We start from the raw sequence: 21,811 nt of genomic DNA, 5'->3' as shown, positions 1-21,811 counted from the left end.
TTTTCTCTTTCTAGGTCTTCAAAGACTCTCCATGCTTCCGTCAAGCATTTGAGAAGCTTGTTTCTTGGTGGTCTCCTATATTAGAGGCAGTGAGGAAGTGGGCTCATCGGAACCTTATGGGATCCACCCAGTGTTTCTTCCCAGAGACGCCCTGAACAAAATTCAAATGAACAGTCTGTGTGTGTGCGAGATGTTTCCTCCCAGGACCTAAACTGAGTACACACTGCGTTGCCGTAAAGGCCTTGGCACCATCAAAAGAAACTAGTCCTCTTGTCATGTGGGTACACTACGAAAAGAGGCCCATATTACCCTCACTGGCACCAGAAGCTTTCACATCACCATGGATCGAAATAAACGCAATTCCATCGCTGGGTTCCCCACGCGACCTGAACGCCTCAACGAGGACAGAGACAGTGTGGGAGGGGTAGGGGTGTGCGAGATGGGCATGGGCCCACCGTCACAGGTTAGTGGTTCATTTCTTGTCTCATATTACATTTTAAAAAAGTTCTATTTCTTTTAATGTCTTTTAACGTTTTATCGGAAAAGAAAATCAAAGTTTTAATTTGCTATTGACAAAACCTAATTCTTTTATTTAGACTCGTCAAACTAAGCTCCAGTCTGAACCAGTTCACGAGATAAAACTCATCCAGCATGTAAAGTTTATGGTTTCTTGTTGTTCTTTGTCTCGTTTTGTTTTTTTGTGCTCTGTGTGTTTTGATACAAGTGAAACAAAGAAGAATGACACATTAATTAGGAGATGTTGCAGTGCTGTAAGATGGATGGCATATGAAATCAAATCACATTTTTGAGACAAAGACTATAGCGACACATTCACACAGTATTGATTCAGCGGAAACATCTAACTTTCATCAATTTTTCCATGCATCATCTATACAGCTCTGTCCAATGTAAGAGTTGCAGAGAGTTGGAGCAGATTGTAGCTGACTTTGGACACGGGAACAACATGGATAATTCGCCACAGCATCATGGGGCAAACACAGAGAGACAGACGGCCACAGACACATTAACACTTTCAGGCAATCTAGAGTCACCAAGGAACCGTAAACATAAATGTTTTGTCCAAACAGAATGAGGAAGCTGTTGTACTTGGAGAGAAAACTGGCATGTGCAGTGTGACAACATGCAAAGTCAATATAGAAAACCCTGAAATCGAACCTCAAATTTCTTTCTCCTTGTGGGGAGCGAGTGCTAACCACCATGCAGTCCACACTCAACGTCTTTCCCATTATTGTTGACAGAAAGACCAAAAACTTTGTTTAGATACAACATGGAAGTGGTTTCATAAGTTTCTTATTGATATGAATTTATTTTTTTCTAGTTTTTGGGCCTTTCTTTCTTTTTCTTTTTAACATTCACTAGCTGTTAGTTAATTTGCTCTTCGTCTGTCTGGCTTTTACACCACACATTAGGAAAGGTCTTTTATGTTTAGCAGTTTGTCCATCAAACACATACTTGATATTGTCCTGTTTTAACCTGCCTGTGCTTGTGTCCTCCAGGTGGGCAGGGTGTGGCCGTCGTCCTACAGAGCCCTCATCAGTGCCTTCTCCTGTCTCACGCGCCTTGATGACTTCACCTGCGAGTGGATTGGCTCTGGATTCTTCTCTGATGTCTTCAAGGTGGGAGGAGAGTGAATTTGACCGCAGCCTTCATGTTCTTTCTTAAGTCCTTCTGTTGCCACTTTTTTTTTTTTTTTTTTTTTTTTTTTTTTTAAATCTCCCTTGGTTTTGTCTCTTTGTTCTATCCCCTTTTGTTAAAGCTTCAGACACTTCCATCCACCATCACAGGTGTTGTTTTGTCGAGTGAGGCAGTTTCTCTACTAACCAATCAATCTTTGGATTAAATATTTTCGGGGTTCAGTTCTGTGACTGTTAATGCAGGAAAAGCAGAACTTGTTGTGCGACAGGCTTCGTGAGCAAATTGCATTTCTTGTGTGGTAGATCAAAGGGTTAAAGCAAATGCAATTTTCCACCTGATTAGATCTTGTCAGCCTGATATGCTTTGTGGGTGAAACATGAGTTATCTTCGCTAACTAGTCCTTCCTCAACATTTAGGTCAGTTGAGCGGCATCCTTTAGATGCAGGGCTGTTGATGCTGTTTCTCCACACCCTCCCCCTCCAGACATGTGAATGGAAGCCACACAAGCTTGTTTGATCCTCCAAGTGCATCAATACGTTAAAACATAGAGACTCAATGGGGAAAGGATTGTAACCTCTCATACAAGAATGTTTTTTTGATAAAGTAACGGTGCTTGCAGGAAGATCAATTAATTCCCAAAAAAATTTAATTGTTGGATTGTATCGCAGCTTAGCAGATATCCCATTTTTTTCCAGTCACTCTGTGCATATTCCAATCTCAGGGTGCAGGGGGATAAATGCAGTCAATCTCTGTGACCTTAGATCTCCAGTGGATCAGTGAATTGGTCTGACATCTGCTTGACGATATCTGATGGTGGTGCTGGAGTGGTCTGCACGTGGTTTGGAATTACCCAAGTGGATCCGAAAAGATTTTAACTGGAGCAAATCAAGACACATTTTCCATTGCGGTTTCTTCGCCATATCAAGTCTGTATTAAGTCCTTTGTCCATTGTAACCTACTGTGCTCTGGGTATGCCATTGTGCGCTTTCTGAAAACACTGGCGCTTATTCATCACACGCGACATTGCAAGTGAGCGTCGGAGGCGAACAAATAAACAACAGCAAGGAGTTGTAATCAAGGTCTTTAAAGTCATGTACAATATTTATTAAGTAAGTTAGAAGCGCTGCAATTTTTCATTTTGTCTTTAGTTTGCTGGTGGTAGTATTTTTTTTTTCGTGTCACAAATATTGACACAATCTCCATCGTGGCTCCGAGATTCTCCATAAAATGCTAAAGAGGTTTCTGTACTTTAACATGTCGTAAAGTAACCAATTAATGATTTTGAACTACTGTGAGAAGAAACTGGAGTAAACATGCATACAAACAGAGAGAACCCCAAAAAAGACCCCAAATTTTTTTGATGTGGATCTGACATGTTCTCGTCTGATGTACAGTCTCGGTCGAATGTCTATTACTTAAATTTGTTTTAGTGATTCATATCGTTGAATCAACGTCTTTTACACAGCCTTATTTGCTTTTGTGAGGCACATTGGAGTATTCAATAAGTTATGTTTACTTATTTCTTTCCCCTGTGAGAATGGAATTGACAGGAAGTGATGACGGCATGCTTGTGAAAAGGTCAAAGGTAACAAAAATGATGTGCAGGAAGGTGGCGGTGGAATTAATAATGATGGCTGTTGAAACTAAATGAAGGGCAACACGGTGGGGACCTCGTTGAAAAGGATGAAAAATGGGGGCTGCGTGGAGGTTTTAGATGCACAAGACAGAGGCAGAGGCAGGGGATGCAAGGAGGTTTTCAAGAAGATAGTAGATTTGGAAACTGTTTGGGGGTTGGGTTGGGGTGGAGGATGGGGGTAAAAAAAAGTGCTGGTTTGATGTTTTGAAGAGAAGGACACAGGAGTTCTGTTTTCCATCTGAGAGGCAGAGGGGTGGAAGATGGGAGGGAATGATATTACTACGGGGGCCTGATTAGGATTGGGCATGACGTTTTGTTGGAGCAGAGCGAAGGGGATCAGGAATAAATGCAGATTGGGGGGATGTGAACAGTGAGGAGTTGGGGGGTCAGAGGAGGATAGATGGATGTGGGGGAGGAGGCCTTCAGAGGAGTGGCCATCTGTTGTTGCTGCTGTCCCGTGGTGGAGCCTGTCGGCTCTTATAGCAGGGCCCCCTCCTTTGAACTTGAACAGAGAGATTTTTGTGTCTGTATATATGAGACGCACAGAGTAGAAGATAGAGGAAGTCAGTCTGCGCCTAAACCTGTGATTCACATGATTCTTCTACCACACAAACTTTGGAAGTGCAACACATTTTCTCTCAGTTGCCTACATATAGTGAAATAGTATAAAAGTAGCATCATTTGCACATTTCCCTGATTTTCATTGTTAATGCCACCTATTTAATCTATATTGACTTTGTCTCAACTGTCAAGCTGCTTCTCGCTGTAAGCGATACCTTGAGCCATTGTATTCTACGAGCAGCAGTAATGGAGGATAGTTAAAGGCACTATTGTTAGAGGCCAACATAGAGATGTCCTCTTCTGTGGTGAATATAACAGGTAGTCTCCATGGAGCTGTAGTTTTAGAGATTGGTGATGTGTTTTGTCTGAATCATTGCCTTCAGAAATCTGTTTTTGTGCAATGACCCACAATGAAGTTAAGGATATCTAACAACAAGCAATGATCTTTTGCATGTGCAATTTGACCGTCTTATTTCAGTAAAGTTTGTCTTGTGTTGATTTACGAGTTCCATTATTACTAAAGGCTGCCTAACCATTTGACGCCTCCACATCAGCTTGGTCTAAATATATTTGTGCTCTCAGGAAATGAGTAAGTGTGTAGGTCTGTCGACGTATTTCCAGCTGCAGAGTCATTTCGTTTGCTGTTTAGTGTTGTTTGCTGGCTGATATTTCCTATTTGCCAACACATTAAATTCTTGACACATACAGTGGGTTTCCCCTTAAACCTGCAGTCTGAAGATGTCGCGTCAGTTCAACATATTAAAGACTGTGAGGAGGCAGCTGTGATAGACGGTGTGATTTCTTCTGTAAACAACATTTTTATTAACTTTATCTTAATTAAATCGGTGAAGGGTTCTTTCAGAAGGGTTTCCCTTTATTAAATGCACTGCTCGATGCAATAAAATGCATATTGGATTTTGTGTGTTTTGACCCGAAATGCATTCATTTTAAGAGTCTGTTGGCTGCGCAGCATTACCACCCTCTGTTCAGAGAACTGGCCTAGTTTGATGCCATTTTCTGGAATTTGTTGTGACCGAGCAATGGAAACAGTTGGTTACTAGAACCGAAGAAGCAGTATTACTTCACACCTTGTTAAACAGTGATGTGTGTGCTCTGGAAAGCTCCAGCTTGAAAAGATTGAAAGTTGTCATGAAGCCATAGATCTTTTTTTTTTTTTTTTTTATAGTGTTATGTTTATTTTCACTAAAGGCTGCTGAGAGCTGTGGATGGCAGAATGGAGAGATAGTGACGCCACAGTTATCCAACAATCAGATGGAAACTAACCCCCCCCAAAAAAAACAAAGCACAATAATAAAACATTGATTGTGCTGCTTTCAATTGACATATTCACTCTCTGATGCTTTGTCAGTGGTGACTGACCTCATTTCACTTCTTTTGCCCGTGTCGCTTTCTTTTTCTGCTTCCTCTGTTTTCTTGCTGCATGTAACAATAACAGAAGAGCTTTGTCACATGCTGAACAAGGCCGACTCATTGTCTTCCACTTCTTATATTGCTCGAAATGTCAAATGAGAGTGACAATAGTCTATTTGCACTACCTGATTGGTGTGAGATCCCAGAAATTGGCATAAGGCATTGTTTTCTAGTGTGTGTGTGTATGTGTGTGTGTGTGTGTGTGTGTGTGCTTGTAACATAAAATGTGCATGGCTGTTCTCCAGGTTCGACACCGAGCGTCAGACCAAGTGATGGCTCTGAAGATGAACAAGCTCAGCAGCAACAGAGCTAACATGTTGAGAGAGGTCCAGCTGATGAACCGTCTCTGCCATCAGAACATACTCAGGTTTGTAAGGAAATAATTTATTATGATTAAGTATGATACAAAAAAAATCAAAAAAAGGAGACGTAAAAAAAGAAAATTGCAAGCCTTGTTAAAATTTGTTTGATGAGGGTGATGAATTAAAATAATATATTCACTTTCTGGGAACAAGTTATTATTTGCTTAAAGTGTGTTTAAAGTTTCAAGATCATATTAAAGTATTATTAATCATTGCTGCTGCATAAATGTAACGCACCATTTCAGTAATTTCCATATAACTTCTACCTCTACCTCCTCTCACTTTCACCATGAGTCTGTGGTTGTGGCCCGTTTCCTTTGGGGTGTCGTGAAACTGTGTCAAACACAGACCTTAATCAGAATGGATTTTCTAAACTGCCAGCTCCTGTTAATATCGTACAGATGCCTGGAGGCAAAAAACAAAGAGGACTCTTTCTGTCACAAGAGAGTGAGCTCAGGCTATGAACAATATTTTTTGTCAATAATCTGGCCAATGATTGCATAGACAAAATGGGAATGCCATTACACTGTGTCAACCCCATCAAGCTGGTTAGTCTTGTTGACCAGGACTTTCAGACTTTGGCGTGAGCATTATGGAATTGATTACTGACAGTTTATAGAAGCACAGTACCACTGTCAGACCTTTTTCTGAGTCAATTGTAAGTGGAGGTGAACCTTTTGGAGAGGAGATGTTTGATTAACTTTCCCATCTCACTTTATAAATCAGTTAAAGTTCAAATTTGGGGAGGATTTAACAATGCAGGGTTCTCCCTGGACAGGTGGCCGGGATAAAAAGACATACGGACTATCACACACACTTACATTCACGTCGAGGTGCAATTTCATCAGATTCGTGTTTTTTTCGACTCTGGGAGTAAACCTGCAGTAGAGTGCCTGGAGAATGGTTACCCAGGGAGATCATGCAAACCCTGCACAGAACGGCCAGACTTGAACTGGCGATATTCTCACTATGAGGCAAGGGTGCTGGCATTGGATGATGATGATGAAATTCACCTTCTGAGATTAATTTACTTAGTACATAATCAGATGCTGAAACTACAGTATATTGGAAAGAAAAGGCCAGCTGAGAGGTCTCATGCACACTGTGCATCAATAGAAAGAAAATCTTTGACTTCTTTTTTAACTTTTATATTATACATCTTTATTTTTATCTAGACAGTTGGTTTCTGAGAAAACAATTCATATCAAGTGAAATGAGATCGAAACTGACATAGGAAATGCGCGTCAAACTATGATATTTTATCATACACTTTGATTTCACTTAAACAAGATTGTAACCAATTCAAGTTTAACCATTGTCCTATTGCAATAGGTCCTACGTTTAATTTTCTATTGGTCTAAAACATTCCTTTACTGCATATGCATAACTTCAAACTGCACTCATCTTTAAACTCGTGTCTTACAACATACATTTTGACAGTTATTACACAAAATAATAAAACCTTATTGCAATGACGCTTTAAAATCACACCACTACAGGGAGATTGACTGACATGCCCAAGAGAAAGATTGTTTTTTTAGTCCTAGTGGGAGAGTTGAGTTTATATGATCATGCCCAAAAACGGCATAAACATCTCTGCGTGTGCACAGCCACACGTGCAAACATCTTTTACAATGCCATCTTTGTTGAGCATGCTACCCAGTGGATTGTATGTGTCTGTGTGTTAACAAGTGGGCACTGAGGGTGTCTTTGTTTTGCAAAAATCCAAAAGGACCCACAAAGTTGACCTTTTCATTGCCTCCAGAATTATGAGCCCTTCAAAACACAGCCCATGTACAAAGTTTGCTTTTGGTTTGATTTGATTTGAATTATTGCATGCTCTTCTCCGGTTTTAAAATGCTTACATCTAAGGTATTTCATAGAAATGCATAAAATGAGGGAAGGTTTTCAATACTTGAAAATCTAGGCTCACAGTTGGAGGAATACTATAATAATACAGTTAGAGCCAACATGTTAAAGTGGTAGAAAAACATGCAAAATAAGTATAAAGTCAGGGTACATGATTGTGGTTTTGTTTATCTAGTGTTTTGTAATGATAGGTAGGGCAGAGGGAGAAATGAGAGGAATGCAGCCGAGCTGTTATTATTCTCCTGATAACAGACAGTCTGCAGTAATCACCTGTCTGGTCTTGCCCAATGGAATTTTGATCTTCCCTTTAGCATTCTACCTGCTTTCTCTGTTTACCCGCTCGGAGAAAAAAGTTCAAGCATGTGTTTTGTGGGAAAATCCAAACATTAGAAGTAAATAAGGATGAACTACAAAGTGAACTGATTTTATATCACTTTGAAATTAATCATGCCAAGGTGGATAAACAATCAGATCCTAATGAATATCCTGCATTTCTTCTGCGTTTTTAAAGGTTTAAGGGAGTGTGTGTCCACGAAGGTCAGCTGCACGCTTTGACAGAGGTAAGACAACATGTACACAAACGCACACACACCTTTTCCACATTAAAGCTTCTGTACAAAGTAATGATATGTGAGCTCAAAGTGTTGCCCCTAATGAAAGGTAGACTCTCTGTGGATTTATGCCCTTGTACTTGTTGTGTCCACACATGAGTGTAATTTCTAAATGGGACTATTTTCAGATGAACGGCACGTCACCCATGAAAGTAGCACGGTAGCGCTCAAGCCTGCAATTGTGGAAAACCAAAAGAACTAAATGTCCTGCTTATGACCTTAAGCTGTGTATCAGTGTAGGAGAGAAGATTTAATATAAGCGGTTAGTATTTATTTTCGTCTGAGATCCTAAATGTTGCCACAGTCACTGATTCACTGTTGACAGTGTGTATGAATGCCAGAATTTTGTGTGTGGGGGGAAAAAAAAAAAAAAAAAAAGGGTCCCGGTGCTTAAGTGAAAAAGTGCACAGTCACATTCTAGTTGTAAGCATTAAGAACTTATTTGCTCTTTGATAAAAAGGATACATTTTGCACAATGTGAGTGCAAATTGTCCTGATATGCGATGGCAATAATCGACAAATAATCACATTTACAGCACTTTGGCAGCCCTCCCAGACTCATTAAGAGCTGCCCAAGTAGATGGAACCACTTAATTTTATCCGAGGTAGGCAATAGCAGCATAGTGAGTGTGTACTGTTGCGTGTGAAGCTTTGAGAGGAACAGACTGTTACATCCTCTGATCCTATGTAAAGTGTCTGAGTGTTCAAAAAAGTGATTTAAATGTTTGATGTATTATTATTATCATTGTTGCTGTGATCTCCAGCAGGTTCTGAATTTACGTTGCGCTCTCCTCCAAACCAACACACCAGTGTGTATGTGCCTACAGTATATCCACATTTTATTAGTTCAACCAGTTAAATCCGCATTGCATTTCTATAAACTGCACTTACTTTGGATGCAATGAACAAATACATGTATATTTTGCAAACGGCAAATCCACTCACTTGAAGGAGTACACTGTTAGAGATGCCCCCCACATTCACACACATGGTCTTAATTACTTTGTCCCGCTGCACAGTGAATGTGCTTATTGTAGCCTTGACGAGGACAGATACCAACATTCTGCAGCTGCATAATCGAGGACATCTTAAGAAATCACGTTTGACACACACTTATGCACACACACACACACACACACACACACACACACACACACACACACACACACACACACACACACACACACACACACACACACACACACTGAAATGGTGCATTGTAAAACACAGTTATGATCGTGCATACATGCACACTGTGGTAGGTCTTGTTTTCCCGCTGCAGCGTAAACAGGTCCTGTTGTGTCGTGTCAGGACCAAACTGAAAGCTCTGACCCCGGTAGCAGGCTGGTGGTGTTATGTTACCTGACCCCCACTATGAAACTGTGCTCAGAGGATACGGAGAATGAAATTACTGCGTGGCCCCGGGCTACCTCGGTACGTTCAGTGACTCACACTTGACACACACAAAATAATCCAAGTCCTGCAGAAATAATGAGGTCTCGACTAAATCTGCTACTTTTTGTAACAGCCAAAGTTATCAAATGCCTCACAATAAACTTTTTCGTAATCCCAAATTGTGCATAGCCTCCCTATATCGAAGATAAAACTTTATGTTTTAGCGTAACTCAAGTACATTTACATGCAGGAAGGTAACAGACTTCGAGTTATGGGATATGTGGTACAGCAAGAATCAATGCAACAAATCAGGATCCCGCATTCGTTTTATTCTATGAAGACTCTGCTGAACTTTAGTTTAATGCACCTTATTAGAAATGCTACTGCAATCCTAATCTGTACTATTGGTAAATCATCACCCATGGCAGGATTATACTCCTGTTTGAAGCTGCACTCGGCAGCGAACAAGGATTCTTTGTTCGAGTCTTTCCCGGGTTTTTAACCTGAAACACAGGGGAGCTGCTCTCCCAACCTTTGTGGCCAACTGTACGTTTCTTATTTCCTCTTTCTCTGCATTGTACATTGTCCGGTTGAGGTACCCATTTGGCCCCAACATGTGCTGTGTTGAGTGATTACTGTGGTATATCAGTAACGCCGCAAATAGGATCAAGCAAATTCCTGGAAAAATACGATGAATGAATAAGAGGCTTTTTTTTTTGAGTGCAACTTTACTTTACTCTACTTTAGTTACTTTCAGTTGACACAATAAGTACACACTCCTGCAAAACAATATGATTTCCATTTTAGCATGCTGCATATTATATTACTGTTAGAATGAAATGTGCATTATCAAAGTCTTTAATGCGATGGTAAAGAAAGGTGGGAGGATTGGTCTGGGTCCGGTTCTGGGTCCGGGTCTGGGTTTTATTTGTCTGTAGTGGAGTTTTCTCCTGTTGTATCCCTCTTATCCTCTCTCCCTAAACCCCAACATGCAGACAACAGATGTTGAACTCTGCGGCTACTCAGGGAATTTGCTCTACAAATACTGTAATCCGCTGACGTCTTGAATTGGGGTGATTGTGTGCGTTTGTGTGTGTGCGTGCGTGCATGACCGGATATAAAAGGGTATAAAGCCTGCTGGGAGCCCAATCAGTAGGGGGGCAGGCATTTGAATATCACCCAAAAGCACACACCTCTTCATGTCTTAAAGCAAACTATTATGTAATAATGGCAGCATCTAAAAAATTGTGAACACTATTCTTTTAAAATAAATGTCAAAGGAGGTGGTAAAGTTAAGGTATCTACAGCCTGACAATGGTGAACTCTCCATCAACTCCCCAGCATGTATATTTGCACTAATTGGCTTTTGTTAATGGAATAACCAGCTTTGGTTACCCATTTGTCAGCCATGCACCTAGTCCACACAGAGAGTCCTATAATTTTTACTATTCTGCATGGCAGGAGAAAGCATGCCACAAATTCATTAACTGGTGCCATTACATATATTGAAGTTACTTAAAATGCCAAGATTATCTAAGTTGATGTCAAGGTTTCCAGGTGTCAAGGCGGAGCTATATTGTACATGCGTGCCTGTTCCATACAAACAAATTAGAAAGTCCTTGTAAAAGTTGTCGTGGCTTAGATGTGGTACAGTACAAGGGTTTGTGCATGGCCATTGTCGACAAAATGTAGCCTGGAATAGTCGTCTGAAGATTTCATAATCTCGAGGACTATTTTTATAAAAAAAAAATTCTAAAGCTCAGCATCAATTAGGCATTGTTGTTTTTTTTTCTTTTTTTATTCTTGTAAACCAGTCTCTAATCTTTGAACTCATATTTAACTACTTCCCTGTTTATCATAGTCTTTATTGCTGGACTGTTTTAAAACCGTATGAAACATTCTTTGTGAAGCATAATTCACTTCCTTTGATTTTTGTTGGCTTACTGTGCGTCTCCTGTGAAGACTTTACATTTATATATTTGTTGGGTAGGTGTGCTTCACCTCATTGATACGGGATGCTAATGTAAATAAAAGTCAAATACACACACACGGGCACTCACACACACACACATTTATTTGTCATGGTTCTCAATGGCTCTCACAGGAACGGACATGCACATCTTGTTAGTTAGGAATTCAAGCTTTCTGTGCTAAGATATAGATTACAATTAAAATCCCAATGAGAACATAATTGTATGCTGTCCAAACAAGAAAAACAGACATGTGAATGTGTCTGAATGACATCAGGGCAAAACTCGCCTGCATGCAGTGTGAGGAAGTTTCCCCACCCACAACTGACATTTGAGATTAAAGAAATAATTGCTGTTTCCAGTTAAATTGCTGTCAGGATATTAAACATTGTCTCATAATTTTCAGTCTCCCAGTTTTTACAAATCCAAGCTCTATGGTTTTAATCTGAACTCATTCTCCAGCACCAAGTGAGATATGTGGAAGAGTCTCATCCCTAAGATGCCACTAATGTGGTAATCTATTCAGCTTCTACCTTTTTGAAAGGGCTCGCCACAGGAAATCCCTTCCTGTCGCAACTGGGATTTGTACAGACTCTGGAGAAAGGGAGTAGCTAATGATATAGATCTGCAATCAAATGAATTGACTTGGAGTTTTCCAGTGTTGTAATAAAATATAACGGTTATTTAAAAAACTAGCACCCTGTCCTGTCTTCGATCATAGTTCGCTGGGATTGCCTCCAGTACCCTGTCACCCTGAACAGCATAAAGATAGAGGGATAGATTATGTAAGATTGGCATAACACAGGCCCACAGCCAAGTTTATTCAATTGCGTGAAGGAGTTTAGCTCTCCTCCCTCCTCTGTCCGCTCCCTTTGTTCTAATTCTGTGCCTGTCTGTCATACCAATAACCGCAGCTAAACCAGACCACCTCTTTATCCCCTCCCAGCTCTCTTCAGTGAACTGCCCCGGTTGGTGATGTGTGTGACATGGGATTAGTGTGTCGGTGTGTTTGCATGCTAGGAGAGAGGTCAGGCAAGATCTTCTGGATCAAAGCTGACAGACAAAGTGAGGGGACCCTGAATACTTTTAAAACCCACTGAGCTTACTCATCCTCTTCAGCCAGTGTGCTGGCAGGAGGGTCTCGGGGGAAACGGTGAAAGCAGTTGTGGCTGCAGAAGACCGGGCTTCAGAATGTGCCAGGTTACCAAGCAGGCCACCGATGAATCAGTGAATTACTCCACAACCTGTCAGATGAGCAAAATGATGTTTGAGTAGTCAGTTAGGACATCAGTAGGGTATATTTGTTGAAGTACTTGAGTGATGGGGACAGCACATTGGGTCCATTTTCTCTGCCGTTGGCATCAGTGATGTGCCATGTTGCCATCGAGTATTCTCACTCTAATGATTCCTTTAAAAGTCGTTTGATATGTCACCAGCTCGTTGGTCTCTGCAGGACATTTTGCTTTTCAGAGTAGAGCAATAGAGTTCCCTGCTCGACAATCTCTCAGTGTTGAGAATCAAATATTTGACCACGAAATCCTAAATTCCGGCACATTATCAAGCCGATCTGCGAGGGCATCCGCCTGCCCCTCCACGTTCTCACCGCCATGTTTGTGACGCTTTATTTTTTCAGTTGTCTTGAAGATTGCAAGGTAGTTTGTTACATTTTCATGTGAAGGTGATTTAATTTCTCCTATTAGTCACATTCACCTATTCACAGTCACACTAATGGTGGCATCATCATTTTTTTAACCTTTATCATTTGTTAAAAAGGGTCTTTTGTTAGTCTTACTTTATTTATGTGCCTGTCTCTTGCTTACTGTAGTACATCAATGGTGGGAACCTGGAGCAGCTTCTGGATAGCAACAAACATCTGAGCTGGCCCACCAGGCTGAAACTAGCCTGCGACATCGCCAGCGGTCTGGCCTACTTGCACTCCAAAGGCATATTCCACAGGGACCTCACCTCTAAGGTAAGATAGCTCCGCTGAGTGAGCGGAGGCACCACAGCTCACAGTGCGCATGCAGATCTGCTTAAAGAAGAAGCGTTTTCGACATTTGTCAGAGGGAAACCATTCTGACTATGGCTTCTTTTGACCTGATGTGCATGTAATGAAAAGTGATTCCTTTTTATATTTGCAGATTAGAAATGGTCAGTAATGAACAGAATACCTTCATATTGTTTAATGTGTTAGTTGTCTTCGTTGGCACACTCGGCTGCTCCTTTATTTCTAGCCCTGCTGACCTCTCTATTAGGAACTCTCGGGAGTTTGTGATCCAAGCAGCTTCTAATTTTCCAGTTTGACCCAGAGCCATGTTGGCACCATGACGGGAAGCAGGACATTGTGGACCCTGCTGTAAAATCCCGTAGACACTTGTCTTCTAAGCAACTCTTACTTTAATGTTTTACTCATAGCCTGATTTGTCATAATTCCATAAATTAACTCAAAATCAATTCATTTTGAGCCTCAGTCTACAGTCAGTGAAGTTAACTGTATTCACCCATCGTCCTTTTCTCAATTTCACATTTTAAACATCTTTCCAAGACCATCTTACTTCAACGTGTGCACCGAGCCGGATTCATGTGTCATAGGTTATGCTTATTAGGTAGACATGTATAAATAAACGGTGAGTATACAGAGCATTAAAGTTCAGCTCCGGTACTGAATGTCACTGCGGTGCTGCACAGGAAGTTAAACAAGAGCTGTGAGTTTTAACCGGGCGTCAATTTTACTGACAGTGAAGTCAAGTTCAAATAGGAAGTGAAGGATTTATTTTTATTGCTCGGTCACACAATAGCTTGTTTCACTCGATCCCTGTGTGTGTTGCAGCTTCCGCAAATCAATTTCTTAGTTGACGGTGTTCTTTATTCACAGAACTGCCTGATCAAATGTGAAGACAGCAGCTACACAGCAGTGGTGGGAGACTTCGGCCTGGCAGAAAAGATCCCGACCAATCTGTAAGGAGCGTTTCCACTTCAGAGGAAAAGTATTACAATCCTGATGTGTGGTTTAAAAAACAAACAACAAAAACCCCAACTCAAACTGCAGTCACATTTTCAATTCTCATTTTCTGCTTCTCTCACGGCTTTGAAGTCATAGCTTAGCATATTACCACGAAACCTCACATGGTTTCAGTGTTGAAGTCACCAATACCTTTCACCCAACAAGAGATCAAGAGAGCTTTTTGGTGCCTGGTTTAATTCGGCTTTTGGTTTTTATTGGTGCAATTTCTGTTTGAGTCACAGTTATTCTTATACAATGTGCATTATGGGACAACATGTGCTGTTACATAAAGCTATGAAGTCCACGTGCATGTGGTCGGTGGGAGTCTGATGGATGATATCAACACCCAGAGGATTTTCTCAAACAACTAGAGACAAACGGAGACCAATTATTGGTGACTCAATCTAAAAGTCTGTATTGGTCCATGTTTAATATTAAGCACACAATCCACTGATGTGGCAGTACTTTTGTATTTGCTACCTTGTTTTGATGTTTCACGTGTCTTTTCGTGCCTAAAAATGAAGTATTATTACTTTTCAACAATAACAGGCACTTGTTTGGTCCTTGTGCCTCAAACTGTTTTCTGTAGGTTCTACTTAATATAAATGCTTCTTAATATATAGTTACAGAGAGAAAGGTCGGGTCTTATTTATGTCGTAGGCTGTGACCATGTTTTGGTTTATGTGTGCTTTGCACAACAATGTTTGTTTTTCTACTTTTCTTGTTTTTGCTGTAGCAGCTATCTCATGTAAGATTGTACCTCCTCCTCCTCCTCCTCTTCCTCCTCAAACCAGGCGAAGGGTTATTTATTAACTCATGGGTCAGGCACTAACATTAACAGCCGCCTCTACAGTTCACATTCTCCGCTTTATTGTCTTGATGGCGTGAGCGCATGGTTTTTACTTTTTAAACTCTGCAGTCACACAGATGAGTGGGCCTGGTGTCTCTATTTCACAACATCATAACCGTTTATACGACAATGATTTAAACATTTAAAAACATCTCAGAATATCAATTAAGGATGTTCCTGCACTACATAACATCTGTGTGAATAAACAGCCTCGTGTACCAATTATATATGATAGAAGTAGTTAAAAAAAAAAAAAGTTCTTTTTCTGTGTTTCAGTTTTTCTTGCTTTAATCTGCTCTGAATTTAATACATTTCTCAGTGGATTTCTGTAAAAGCTTAAGACACTTATTGAGTAACACAGTCCTGCTCTGTGAAGTTATATATTCTAAATACAGCCATCAGTATGAGTTACTAAATGTATTTAGTGTACATTATAAAGTGGACATCCTGACAGTTCTAAGTTATGCACAGTTTTACATAAATTTTTCATCTTTGAAATTGATATATTCTGACAAAGCAGTGAGTCAACACATATCAGCAGCACTTATCTCCGTGTTTGGGAAACTGATTTATGCGATAGGCTCTGCATCCATCCGTCTTTTATACCGCTTTGTCTCATTCAGGATCACGAGGGGCTCGAGGTCGTCCCAGCTGACTTCCGGCCATCACATGTCAAACAGAGACACACACTCAGATGTACACTGACGCACAATTTACAGTCACCAGCTAACCTCAAATGTTTTTTCCTGTGGGAGAAAATCCATAGTGAATAACATCAACCCAGGGGAAACTCTTGCTATAAGGCCAGGCTGCCAACCGTTACACCACTGCCTGCTGATGGAACTCATTTATTTTCAACCGAAATTCATCAAACTGAACTGAAAGGATGTGAAATTGAGTTTTTATTGTACACAACTGATTTAGAATTCAAACATTTCTTCCTCTTCCTTTGTTTTTAACGCAAACGTGGTGCCATTTACACAGTGACTAAAACAAAAAAAGGCGAGGACAGTCGGTTTCATCTGCATGCCTTGTACATTTGCACATATATTTTGACTCAGCTTCTTTTGTCCATGAGGATGTTTATTCCAAAACGATAAAACACTGAAATAACTCTCCTGACCCACTTGTGCACTGCACTAGTACAAACCTGTTAGCAGGTCAGAGGAAAGACCTTGGAATTGTTTTTTATCCTCCTGTATGATATCCTTATCTTCCACACTAAGATTAGCCTGAGGTCATGTTTTCAGACTAATGCTCATGAGTCATCTGAAAGTTGCAACATTTCTCAAATTTTCTGTTGACTTCTTCATTTTGACACGTTTTGCTCTTCCTGTCAACAGAGCTGAACGAGAGAAGCTTTCAGTGGTCGGTTCTCCTTTCTGGATGGCTCCAGAGGTGCTGAGAGATGAAGTCTACAATGAGAAGGTAAAGTCATCACATCGAGCTGATTGGAAAACAAACCTTTCGTCGGGCTCCCATTAGTTTTCGATCTGCTACAAACCAACCCTGAAAATGGCTTTGACATTAAAGATTTCTCTTGAATTCATTACGCTAACCAACGCACACTTTTGTGTCTCTTTTCAGGCTGACGTGTTCTCTTATGGGATAGTCCTTTGTGAAATCATTGCAAGGATCCAGGCTGACCCTGACTTCCTCCCCCGCACAGAGGTGGGCGCTCCTCTTCCTCCTCCTAATAATCTAATCGTCTTCCTTCGCAGGTGTTTGTACTGTAGGCAGCCACACCACGGTTCACACTGTGGAATGACTCACACATAACTCCATAGAAATGATAAAACGAACTGAAGTTTGTATATTGACCATCCATTTATCTACGACCTGATCTTGTTGTATTTGTCTTTCCAAGGCTTGTGTGGAATGAGGCAAACCTTTATGATTTCTTTAATGACTCACAGGCCTCGTCATACAAAAGCAACCAAAGTACATGTAGGTAGTCGAGCTAAGCTTTTAACCCTTATTTGCAGTTACGATCACGCCTTCTTTGGGCATGTGCAAGCCTCGATAAATGAGCCCTCACACCCTTTTTCTTTCCGTCTGTGATGTTTGTCGTGACCATTCTTTGTGGCTCTCTGGCAGAGTGAATGTACACTACCTAGCGAAACTCAAGTGATCGTTTGGATTTGTTAGTTCACGTTTTTACAATAGACCTGCAGCAAGACTTATGTACTCTTGGTTAGTCATTAATCGTCCAATAAAATGGTCAGCAACTCCATGTCAGACGAATTTGTTTGAAAAGAGCCGATCGAAAATCTTTAACAATTGTTACCCCACTGTAGGAGTGTGACTTCCTGTGTGTTGTTGTCATAGTTGAAATTGTTCTCTGATATAACTAATAACAATAAAACAAGGATTTTCTTTCTGTCCACATGGTTTTCTATGAGCAGAATTTTGGCCTGGACTATCACACCTTCCAGCACATGGTTGGAGATTGCCCACCAGACTTCCTGCAGCTGGCTTTCAACTGCTGCAACGTGAGACCACCTTCCTATTGTTTGATGAGACTCTCCTAATTTTCATCACTTTAGAAATGATGGTGTGCACCAATTTCAAAATACCACCCTTGACTGTAAAGAAGCCAGAACAGTCTGTAAGGAAACACCGCAAGACGCTATAAAATGACCCGTACTGTAGACGCACAATATTCTCATGTTTCACTCCATTCCAATAAATTCCCAAATAGCTTGTTTCTCAGTGGTTTTCCTCCTTTATTTAATTCATTCCTTCGTCCAGAAATAAAGGAGCAATCTGATTATCTGAATAATCTGATTTAGTTTACCATGCAGGGGGTGCTCTATTCTCTGAAAGCCGGATCAGTTGTATGAAAGATTTAGCTTTTCTCATCAATCATATAATGATTTGTGGTTCAGTTCAGTAACTGCAGTATCTACAAAAGGGAATCAAATATTTTTGACCGCTCACAATTATCAGACGACTTTGTAGCCAGTTTAATTCCACTCAGATCACCACTGGACTTGACCTGTGGCTTTTCTGCTCCGACATTAATTACAACCACAGTAGATTAGTGCATTGAAGATTTCCTGGTGCCCTGCGGTTTGATCCTGTATTGGCTCTTTACATCTCTTCTCATCCTGGTCTGTTGTCTCGCTTTTATAATCCTTGTCTATCCTATCCTCCCTACAAGTCTGTTTCCAGATCTTTTTTTTTTTTTTCACCCCCTATATCATTTTCAACTATGTGGAACAACCCTTTAAACTGTGTCTTCATTCATTTCTATATCACACCCTCCATCAACTAATTGTTTTTGCCTCCATTTGACTTTCATATACTAGGTATTAATGCTGTAGATTATTAATAATGCTAAAGGTCACAACAGTTTTTGCTTCTGTTTTGTTTGAACTGGATAATTTTAGAAATGTGATGTTTCAGACCAGGATGATAACGGTTATTTGAGTTTGTATACGTCGTTCTTTCATACATTCTGGTCCGTACGAGATCCCCTAATGGAGAAAACTCTCACCTGTTCTGTATTTTCCCTCCTCTTAGATGGATCCTAAACTACGCCCGTCCTTCCCAGACATCGTCATGCACCTGGAGGAGATTATCGCCCGTCTCAAAACCGAGGAGATGGAGCACGAGTGCGTCCCTCTAAGTGGAGAAATTGACAAGAAGTCTAAAGGTACCAGCACAGCACATTCACCTGGCGCCTCAGCTTACAGCCAATAAAAACCACATCGCTTTGTTGACAAGATGCTTGTAAATTCCGGGAAGAGTCTGAGAAAGAAGCTGTAATTCAAAGGAAGGTAACAAAAAATGTATTTGGCCTTACCTCTTCCCATAACCGCTTGACACCGTCTGTGTTTGTACTCGTATCTGGTGGGTTTCTGTTGAACATGACACGCTTTTTTTTTTTAAATGCTGTTGCTCACAGGTTGGTTTTGTTACAAAGCTACATATCATATATGTTAATTGCTTCTTAAAGGTGCATAATCCTCCGTGTTGAATCCTTCAGCTGACTTTCCGTTTCACACTTTGAGGACCCAGAGCTCTCTGATTTGAACTCCTTTGCTTGTTGATAATGTAAACTTCATCCTGACTTGAAGAGAACATTTTGGTCCGAGATCAACATTCCTCCTTTGAGAAACCCAATACAAGCAGGCCCAGGTTTCACTTCTAATTTGGTCCCTCGTCCGGCCGCCTGCGTGTCTGACGGTCATGGAGTCGGGAGGCAGGGATGTTTTTGTTTAGACAAGCCAAACGGCTCCTTTTCTTTGTGGCACAAGATGTCACAGGTCGCAGCCGTGAATCCGGCAAGCAACCGAAAACAGTTACGCCCGGCGCTTTGTTGTAAATATTTATCAGGCTAACCGAATAAATACAATGCAGTCTGTTGACACAAGAATGATCTCGCGTGTAGCTTTTATTTTGGGTGAAACGAGGCCTAGATCTAACGGTTCTCTCTTTTCCTCTGTTATGTCATATGCTTTGTCTCCATGTCCCCCTCCTACTCCCTCTCTCTGCTTATAGCATCAACCCTTCCCGGGACTAGGATCACTCTCGTAGTCGAAAATATTTATCTTGCATAAGGATAACATTTTATCAAAACAGTTCTTTTGGGTCCTTGGGAGTAAAGTGACAAAAAGGGAGTGATCGCTCAGAAATAAAGCAGGTTTGCGTTTTAGAAGTCGCTTGCTTGTGTGGATTACGTGTTAAAATACACCTGCTAGTTTTATGCCAGGATTATTTAGTAAATACCAAATTGTAAGTATTTTTTGCATCTGTCAGATTCTACACAGTAGTGCAAACAATCACTGGAAAATCTGTTGGTGTGATCCTAAAATATGAAATTATTATTAGTTAGTAGTACTGTAACAGATTTGAAGCCAGTGAAAACATGCACACTGTTTTATTGCTTTGACAGCAAATATAGCAACTTGTTAAGATGAACGCACTGAATTTAGCCTGTGTCTCCATCTAGTGGTTCTTTATAAATCTAAAAAAAGAAAGTAAAATGAATTTAGATTTTCATTTTTTGTGCGCAACAGTTTAAAAAAAAAAAGTCTTGTTTTCTCCCTTCCAGGTGAGAAGATTCAGGGCTTCAAGCGACTCAATCCTCTTGGTTGCCAGAATGATAAAATCCCCCCCAAATCGCCACGTCCCAGACGAAACATCTGGCTCAGCCGCAGCCAGTCGGACATCTTCTCCTGCAACCTGGGGAGAAAAGTCAACGTACGGGACCCTTACTACAACCCCCCCATCATTCAGAGGGCCTCCAAGGCTCACAAGATCAACCCGTTCACTGCGCGAGAGGACCTGTGCGGGGGCAAGATCAAGTTTTTCGACGTGCCCAGCAAGTCCGTCTTCTCGCTGGTGTTTGACCTCCACTCACCGCCGGGGAGTGCGTTCAGCAACCAGTCGGCACACGGGCCCGGAGCAGCCCAGCAGGAGGCCGCCTACTACTGGCAGCAGCTGCCCGGGAGACAGTGTCACTCCTTGCCGGTGTCGCCGCAGCTGCCCCGCTCTGAGATCGCCCACCTCGCCGCCGCCACCGTCGCCGCCGTCGCTGCCGTCAGCTTCAGTAACAACAATTCTGTCACCTCCAACGCCGCTCCGCTGTCCACCACTTTCCCAGGTGAGCTCAGTGGATGAAGCTATGAGGTCACTAGGTTTGAACTGAGTGAAGTTTCCGGATCACCTCCAAAATTCAATGGAATCTTCCGTGGCCTAATATCTACGCATCTGTGGTGAAAATTTCAACAACATTTGTGCAGTGGTTTTGACGTAATCAGTCATGCAAACAGACAAACAAATATACGCCAGTGATTTGATTACGTCCCTGGCGGACGTAATAACAATAATAATAAAGGGATGTTGTGTACAGTAATAAGATTTAAAGTCCAGAGATGTTAAGGGTTGGGGTTAGTGGCAGGGGGCTGATGGAGGACTCGGCAGTAGTGGAGCAGTTAGACAGAATCCTCATCCGCCACACTCTCCACCAGGTTACGTCCACATGTATGATTTACCAAGATTGTGAAGAATCATTTAGAATAGGACCTGACAAACTTAGTGGTTCAAGAAAAGCTCTTTATTCTTCCTCTTGTGGTTTCTATCTCTTTTTTTTTTTTTTTTTGTCAATAGACAGCTTCCAGGAAACCTGTCTTTCTACAGGACTCAGCCTGCAGGCATTTAGCATCTCTGGCATGTAATTTGACCCCAGCCTCCTTATTTCGTGAGTGCAGCAGTGGCTCATGCAAATAAATACAGAAATGAGTTTTGACAGATGATGTCAGCTCTTTCAGACAAATTATTCACAGCACTCTTGAGCGTTCCCTTTTTATAAGTCCAGCAAGACGAGCAGCAAACTGTTGAAACTGAGAAACGGTGAAAAAAAGTGTACTTTCCTCAACTTTTGCAAACAGTTGCATTAACTTGCTGCTAACCTCGACTTTTGAAACGCATGTTCACATACCAAGTATTCAGTACAAGG

The 21,811-nt window shown here is 41.2% G+C and overlaps 1 protein-coding gene across 1 annotated transcript in view; it reads left to right on the top strand.

Annotated features, from left to right (window-relative positions):
- The window catches only part of tesk2 (testis associated actin remodelling kinase 2), a 28,791-nt gene that overhangs the window by 4,455 nt on the left and 2,525 nt on the right, over positions 1-21,811 (top strand). The window contains exons 2-12 of the mRNA XM_080471243.1: positions 15-463; positions 1,518-1,637; positions 5,530-5,651; positions 8,027-8,075; positions 13,317-13,463; positions 14,367-14,449; positions 16,689-16,773; positions 16,933-17,016; positions 17,751-17,837; positions 18,871-19,003; positions 20,405-20,956. Coding sequence (XP_080327369.1) covers positions 341-463; positions 1,518-1,637; positions 5,530-5,651; positions 8,027-8,075; positions 13,317-13,463; positions 14,367-14,449; positions 16,689-16,773; positions 16,933-17,016; positions 17,751-17,837; positions 18,871-19,003; positions 20,405-20,956 — 1,585 coding nt within the window. The 5' untranslated portion in view covers positions 15-340. The remainder of the gene's footprint in view (positions 1-14; positions 464-1,517; positions 1,638-5,529; positions 5,652-8,026; positions 8,076-13,316; positions 13,464-14,366; positions 14,450-16,688; positions 16,774-16,932; positions 17,017-17,750; positions 17,838-18,870; positions 19,004-20,404; positions 20,957-21,811) is intronic.

The sequence above is a fragment of the Lipophrys pholis genome (assembly GCF_963383615.2).
Source record: "Lipophrys pholis genome assembly, chromosome: 1".
NCBI classification, from domain to species: Eukaryota; Metazoa; Chordata; class Actinopteri; order Blenniiformes; family Blenniidae; genus Lipophrys; species Lipophrys pholis.
The sequence above is the reverse complement of the archived record's forward strand: the minus strand, read 5'-3'. Positions and strand labels throughout refer to the sequence as shown.